The sequence below is a fragment of the Acartia tonsa genome, chromosome 11 (assembly GCF_053477335.1).
Source record: "Acartia tonsa isolate MP-2025a chromosome 11, ASM5347733v1, whole genome shotgun sequence".
In the NCBI taxonomy this organism is placed as follows: Eukaryota; Metazoa; Arthropoda; class Copepoda; order Calanoida; family Acartiidae; genus Acartia; species Acartia tonsa.
This window is the reverse complement of record NC_137270.1, coordinates 40,219,944-40,227,657: the sequence shown is the minus strand read 5'-3', so window position 1 is coordinate 40,227,657 and position 7,714 is coordinate 40,219,944. Positions and strand designations below refer to the sequence as shown.

General features: G+C 34.0%; 1 protein-coding gene across 2 annotated transcripts; it reads left to right on the top strand.

Moving 5' to 3' along the window:
• The first annotated feature begins 1,550 nt into the window (after positions 1 to 1,550).
• On the top strand, positions 1,551 to 6,611 carry LOC145332286 (methylcrotonoyl-CoA carboxylase subunit alpha, mitochondrial-like). 2 transcript variants are annotated; one of them, XR_013884120.1, is made up of 9 exons: positions 1,551 to 1,705; positions 1,933 to 2,063; positions 3,004 to 3,087; positions 4,025 to 4,096; positions 4,447 to 4,560; positions 4,920 to 5,081; positions 5,471 to 5,537; positions 5,769 to 5,888; positions 6,471 to 6,581. XR_013884120.1 is itself a non-coding variant. In XM_080177242.1 (9 exons), the coding sequence occupies exons 2-8, from the start codon at positions 1,977 to 1,979 to the stop codon at positions 5,873 to 5,875; spliced, it is 702 nt and encodes a 233-aa protein (XP_080033368.1). In that variant the 5' UTR covers positions 1,552 to 1,705; positions 1,933 to 1,976; the 3' UTR covers positions 5,876 to 5,888; positions 6,471 to 6,611. The 2 variants fall into 2 exon arrangements, 1 of the variants encoding a protein (XP_080033368.1); XM_080177242.1 differs by having other exon boundaries at positions 1,552 to 1,705; positions 5,471 to 5,559; positions 5,782 to 5,888; positions 6,471 to 6,611.
• Positions 6,612 to 7,714: the final 1,103 nt, after the last annotated feature.

Sequence of the window (7,714 nt, the reverse complement as noted above, 5' to 3'; positions counted from 1 at the left end):
TTAGACAAAAAAACGCAATTTGGTCAATTTTTACCAAAAAGTTAGTAAAATTTGACAAGGTATTTTTTTAGGCTAAGTCCAGATTTTTGGACTCTGACAAAAAAAATGAACTTGGTAAAATTTGACCAACTTTTTGGTAAAAATTGACAAGGTAAATTTTTAGGCTAAGTCCAGATTTTTGGACTTTGCCAAAAAAAAAAACATGGTAAAATTTGACCAACTTTTTGGTAAAAATTGACAAGGTAAATTTTTAGGCTAAGTCCAGATTTTTGGACTTTGCCAAAAAAAAAAACTTGGTAAAATTTGACCAACTTTTTGGTAAAAATTGACAAGGTAAATTTTTAGGCTAAGTCCAGATTTTTGGACTTTAACAAAAAAAAAAACTTGGTAAAATTTGACCAACTTTTTGGTAAAAATTTTTACTTTTTATTGAATTTTTTCGCATAAAAGAAGCTAACTTTTTTTTAAAACCTTGAAAATTATTTCATCATTTCTTTTAAAACATCCTCCCGCATCGTCAAAAATATATCAAATTTAATATTTACTTATTTGAGCTAGCTTCATACGAATTAAAATTAAAAGAAAAAAAATCCAGGTCTGTGTGTTTACGCAGATGTGCCGTGTGCATTTGAATTTATCGATTTTTCATCTTTAATATAAATATAAGCTTTCGTATATTCCCCTGAATGTTTCTAAAAGAAAGACAGAGATTTCGAATTATAGAGTAATTTCGCTACAAAACTTATATTTTTAAGTTTTGAAATTTATGGCACCTCTGTGCACGCATGCGCACTATTGATATAAGCTTATGATTATTTGAATATAGAGTGCCAAAAATAATTATTAGTTTTGATTCAATTTAATCAAATATTTTGAATCAAGAAGTAAATTACTACTCAATTTTCTCTAAATATTTAAATTTGTAGAATTTACAATTTGTTTGGAAGATTTTTTTTAAGCAAGATGTTTAAAAATGTGGCAAAATTGTGGAACAACAATGTTTCATGATTTCTATATTTATGTTGTCTTTGCCAACCGGAAATACCACCGAGATGGGTTTTTAAAAGATGAATGCCACATTTTTTCGGCGTTTTTTAGACATTAATTGATTGAACGTTGACGATAGAATTTCAAACAGAGTATATAACATAAAAATACTGAATTTTAAATTATTTTTTTAGCAATTTTTCTAATGTCTAACACAGCTCTAAAAAGATGCATTAATTAATATGCAGCAAAAATGGATTGAAGATAATCTTTTTTTTTTCTATGAAGGCCGTACCATCAAAAGCGAAATAATTAAATAAATCATTGTATACTCTTTTAGATTTCGCGAATGTCGCGCTTGTTATTCATAGCGTAAAAAATGTCGAAAAAACGCGGCAATATCTTTTAAGAACCCGGCCGGAAATAGATTCTATATGGTTAACAACTATATATATATTTAAATATTTTTTTTTAATATTGAATCCACTATATTTTTTTATATTCTATCGAATATATATTTTATATGTCATTACAAAACTATATTACATTTAATATTAACATTAAAAAAAAAAACATCAATTTAAACTTTCGTAACCCTGTAATTAGGTATTGGCGTTAGAAGTACAGTTCACCACGGTCCACGCTTGGGCTAGCATCACTCACCAGCATGGCTCTGCCTAGGCTTATAATGAGAAAGGCCAGGGTATTATTATTACAGGTATTGTGTCTTTAAAGGGACTGTGAACGTAAATTTTTCTCATCTTAATATCAAATCTTAACATTATCTTATTCATAATATCTCACAGATAGAGCAAAACGCGCTTTTGTTTGCGTAAAAAACGGCTTTTTCCGACGATTTTTATTTGTTTCCTAAAGTGGCACCTCCGCCCCAACCCTTCCTTTGTTACCTACATTTTATTGTGTTTTAGTCAAAATTTATTATAGGTATTAAAACTGTGGCAGTTTACAGTGACAGCGACAGAAACTCTATGCATGTAGCCATGGCGGACGAAGCTGTTAGAATTGGTCCAGCTGCCTCACAACAGAGCTATCTCAGGGGAGATACTATTTTAAAGGTATATTATACCAGAGAGAGGAGATACTGTTTATTAAACTAGTGCCAAAAGTTTTATAATTACGTTTACATTTTCGTTGGTTTACAACTTTCGACATCAGGACTTTAGTGAATTTTGATTGGTTAGCTCAATAGGTTGAGTGTTCGAACGTTTCAACCACTAATATTAATCCAAGGGGTAATTTTGTTAATCATCATTGAGGATTTACATCAATTTATCGACCATTGTTTTGTCTTATCCCTTTATATCTCTGACATTATACTGTTAGGTATTAGTTTTAGATGGACATTACAAGAATTGATTGATTAAAATAATCCTTAAATAAAAGTAACAGGATGTTTGTTTGTCTTCGTTTGTAGCGAAATATCTAGCGTACGTACACGTCTCTCCTCTACATTGAAGCTTATTGTATGTCTCGGAAAGGTTTTAATTTATACATGGATTTTTTTATAGGCCTAAGAAAAATTACCCCAAAAATTTTATTTTTTAAAAACTTTGAAAAATTAAAATTCAAGGTAGTGGGTCGGCTCTTTCCCAGCCCCCCCCCCCTCCCCACACCTTTCACATTGCAAAAAAATGGGTGTTGTTTTTTGCTTAATGGTGTGATTGATAATTTAAATTGAAACTTGGAAGAATCTACCTATTAAGATTTAGAATAACTCTTATATGCATCATCCTATTATATAAAGCAGTAAGACTTTTTTTCTAAATAACTACTGATCCGATTGGGTTCTCTATTTTAGGTAGGCATCACATAGGTCCTGAGTTGGTTTTATTCTATTTTCTGATCATATTTAAGCCTTAAGATGGATTTTTTACTTTTTCTATTGAAACTAAAATAAAAAAATGTTGGGATCTATTTCAACTCACCACTAACTCAAGTGCCCCTAGAGGCCTCTAGGGGCTTAGTTACTATTGACCATACACTGTATTATCTTAGGTTGCGGCGGAAACCGGCTCCGATGCTGTACATCCTGGCTATGGATTTCTCTCCGAGAATGTCAAGTTTGCTAATCTTTGCCAGGTAAATGCAGGGAGGGAGGGGACAATGGGCTGTTAACTACACGTGTCCCCAAACTTTTATAATAACGTATTCTTATTCGTTGGCTTAACAACTTTGGGGATTAAGTGATCTCTGATTGGTTGGTACATTAAGTTGAGTGTCCAAACGTATCAACCACAAAAGGTAATCTATGTAAGGGGTAATTTTGTGTATCATCAATGGGGTTGTACATGTACAGTACATCAATTTGTCGACCATTGTCTTATCCCTTAAGATTCTTGGGTAAATGGATATATTATTACCTGGATGTTACACCAGTTTTTCATGTACTCTAATAAAGCGGTACTCACAGCGGGCTAAAATAAAGATACACCCTTATTCCTCCCTTACAACACCCCCTTACCTCCTTCTGGGTAAACGAACTGACCAATATATGAAGTCCATGTTAGGAACCTAAATTCATGACAACAAATTTCCATGATATGTCATTAATAATATCCACGTGTATTTTATATCCCTGGACAGGTAATATTTTCCATTTGACTGCAGGGAGGGAGTGGATATTAGACTGGAAGTTATACTGGTACCCAAAGTTTTATAAGCACGTTAGCTCACAACTTTAAATCTTGATTGGTTCATTCAAACTAGCAGTGTCTGAACTAATCTAAGGTGTTGTTTTGTTCAATATATTTGGGGATTTATATATGTATATTTCGTTCATTATCTTGTCCACGGTCATTAGTGTGAGGAATGGGGTTGACAACACACCCCTTAAAATTAAAATTATGTAGATTCCCCCCCCCCGTTTTTTAAAAACCTCTAAGATTACATCCCTTCCCGTAAAAACCCTGTGCACGCCACTGTACTGCTTACGTTTTTTTCTGGTTAATTTCAAGAATGTAATATTATATTAATAAGAATGATACCTACCTTTTAATTTAAATTTTTTTTTTATCAGGAGAAAGGAGTTATATTTGTTGGTCCACCGTCCACTGCCATTAGAGATATGGGTATCAAGTCTACATCTAAGGTAAATGATAGAGTAGCTACTCAGGAACTTATTTTGGTTGATTTCAAGTAGAAAGAAATAACACTCTATACTATACCGGAGTAACAGGATGTCTGTTCATTTGTCCTCTACGATCTCAATCTTCTGGTCTTCCATAATTTTCAGGGAATGTTTATGCTGTTTTTTTGGCGGGGGGGGGGGGGGGGGTATGACACCGCTTCTTGGAAAAATGACCTCGAATATTTTCATTGGTAAAAACCCTCCAACCATCCTCTTTTAAGACGAAACACAAGTAGGCTCTAGGAAAAGCAACTGTGTATTTAAAAGAAGTCTGTCGTTACAATTTTTCTAATATTTAACCTGTTTTTTAGATGATCATGGAAGCCGCTAACGTACCTGTAATCCACGGTTACCACGGAGAGGACCAGAGCCTGGACACCTTGAAGGCGGAGGCAGACAAGATCGGGTTCCCTGTTATGATCAAGGTGGGAACAAGGACAAGTATGTCCACATGTACCGCAATAAAATAGTAAATAATATAAATATAAAACAGGATGTTTAATATGGACAATGACATAATATATTTCAACTTCAAGGCTCGATTATAACATTATACCTTAGGTATAATTCTGGGAATCAATGTTAAAAAAAAAGGAATATGTAAGTTATATAAATTATATATATGTATGTAAAGAAATGTAGTGTTATATTTTTCTACCATTGTGTAATGATATATAGTACAGTCAGACGGAGTGACGGCATACCTTATTGTAGAGTAGCTGCTAAATTTTATATTGTTTTTATTTTTCTACCTGTGGAAAACTGTTATTTGATATTGCCATAGGCTGTCCGCGGAGGGGGTGGCAAGGGTATGAGGATTGCCATGACCGCTGGCGAGTTCGAGGCCCAGCTGGAGTCTGCCAAGCGCGAGGCGATGAAGTCCTTCGGTGACGAAGTGATGCTCCTGGAGAAGTTTGTTGTTGACCCCAGACACGTAGAAGTTCAGGTCAGTTTTGTTCCAGGGGAAATTATCAGGAACGCATGGGCTTTTTATTTCACTAGTCCCCAAAGTGTTATAATAACGTTTCCTTATTCGTTTGCTTAACAACCTTTGAGACTTTTATTTAATTTTAATTGGTTGCTTCATTATGTTGATTGCTAAAACGTTTTTACCACTAATTGTAATCTTCAGAAGGGGCAATTTTGTGTATCATCATTGGGGATGTATATCAATTTATCGGCCATTGTCTTATCCCTTTATATCCCTGGGAAATTATACTTGATTAATGCCTATGGAGAGAGATGGTTGATTTAAAACGTAGTTAGACATTTGTATAAAGTTCCAAAAATTCTTACTGCCTTGCTAAAATCTTCTAACAACCTATCTCTATTTAGGATGTACCCAAGCCTGGTTTTCACTGCCTACCCCAGCGGGCTGCCTTGCTAAAATCTGTGCTCAACTTCTTAAAGAAGGCTATTCAGGAATGGGTTATTAAATGATTTAAGACGAAGTAAAATATTGTTTAAGTTAAAAAAAACATTGTACTAAAATAATTTACGTTTCTGTAGACTTGATTAATCAACCATTCAAAATTCAATAAAAGTCCCTAGAGTTGTTAAAGCAACGAAGAAGAAAATAAAGCTTTGGGGACTAGTGTAATAAACAGTCCACTTCCTTCCTTCATTTAATCCTCCATAACTTAGGACCCCGCGTTCCACGACTCCATACGCCACGTGAAGCATATAATCAGTAATGCCGAGTACTATCCTGTTCTTGTTAGCCACGGATGTTGTTACTGATTATGTTTTCCAGGTAAGCTTTCCCTTTATTTTTTCTCGTTCTGCGTTTTCAAAGATGTTTAGTTAGATAAGTTTGCTGATTTTTTTGCTACGTGTCAAGATGCCTGTAGGAAATGAATGAGGGGGGAGAGGGGGAGTCGAACCTACACACTTTTATTTTTGCTTTCAAAAGAAAAAATTTAGGTGTGAGAGTAAGGGGGGGGGGGGGAAGTTCTGACACATTTGCGTAAACAGCGAGTATAGGCTTTATCTTTGGGACGGACGGACGGACGGACAGACATCGTTCTACTTTGTATTATAGATTAGATATTTAGTAGGGAGGGATGGGACATTGGGCTGTAAATTACACTAGCCCCCAAAGTTTTCAAATAACATTTTCTTATTCTTTGGCCTAACAACCTTGGGTACTTTTATTGATTTTTTATTGGTTGGTTCATTAAGTTGAGTGTCCTAACATTTCAATCACTTATTGTAATCTACAGAAGGGGTAACGATGTGTATCATCATTAGAGATGAACATCAATTTATCAGCCATTGTCTTATCCCTTTATATCCCTGTACTTATCTAATTAACTAATGAGCAATTTTATTCCAGGTTGAATATCAGTGATACGAGGTCGAATGGGGCCGGTGCCCAGCAAATCCAGGAGGTTGCGCAACAGTTTTCTTCGGCCAGAGCAGTAGAATCAAGAAAAATATGTTTAAGTGTTTCAATCAATAAAGATAAAAATGAAAACAATTTTTTTTTTATTTTTGCGATTTGTGTACAAGCGATGTTTTTCTATAATTAAGGTCGTTTTTTACCACTTTCTCGTGATTTTTACCACCCGTTTTTACCACAATTTTTGGTAAATTTTTACCATATTTACCCTATTTCTGGTAAAATTTTACCAATTTAGGGCAAAAATATTACCAGGTGTTGAACAGTTTTACCACTTTTTCGGTAAAATCTTACAGAAATTTGCGGTAAATTTTACCAAAAAAGTGGTAAAAATTGGTCAAAATCTGGTATAAATTTGCGTCCTAAAATGGTAATATTTTACCGGAAATCTGGTAAAATTTTACCGATAATTGTGGTAAAAATCGATGGTAAAAAGCGTCTCGCTATACCACAAAAAGTGTTTTTACCACGGTTACGGTAAAATTTTACCACCTTTTAAATCGTATAGGCTGGTAAAATTTTACCATAAAAGTGGTAAAAACTAGGTTTTTTTATGGTATTAATTCCGTCCTGGGTAAATTTTCAATTTTCTCCTTTCTTTTGTCTTTCATTTACTGTATACTGTCTTTTAAAGTTTTATCTCTTTCTTTGACTCCCTCTCTCTTTTCTAACGTTTTTTGTTCCTATCTGTTATTTCCCTCCTACTCTATAATTCACTTTGTCTGTCCAACCATAAGTCTGTAACGCTAATGGGAAAATGCAGTTTTCTCTTCTGTTAATCAAGATAGAAAACTGTAATTTTTGGTAGATTTTCTTTGTACAAATGAGCTTCCATTATATAAATTACTTGGTACGTCGGTCTGTTGGTCATGCTATGAAAGACACACATAGAAATATATTTTCTTTGTGATTTTCAATATATTTATTTTATTATCTTTCTCTTTTTTTCACTCCTTCTCTTTTAATCACTTTGTCAATCCATGTTTTTTCGTTTCTTTATCTATATGGATGTTGCCATCCTTGTTTTCAATGGTTTCCCAAATGCATTTGTTATATACAACCCCCCCCCCCCCCACCCCTCCCATTAACCCAAAAGGTTTATTTACAAGGACGTATCCTATTACATGGTTCCCATTTATTGACAGGATAGATAATTAGATAGATAGATAGATAATAGA

Coding starts and splice junctions, on each gene's coding strand:
- LOC145332286 (XM_080177242.1), top strand. CDS start 1,977: ATGCATGTAGCCATGGCGGACGAAGCTGTTAGAATTGGTCCAGCTGCC. Junction 4,561..4,919: donor GGTTCCCTGTTATGATCAAG/GTGGGAACAAGG, acceptor ATATTGCCATAG/GCTGTCCGCGGAGGGGGTGG. Junction 5,560..5,781: donor TTAAAGAAGGCTATTCAGGA/ATGGGTTATTAA, acceptor CATAACTTAGGA/CCCCGCGTTCCACGACTCCA.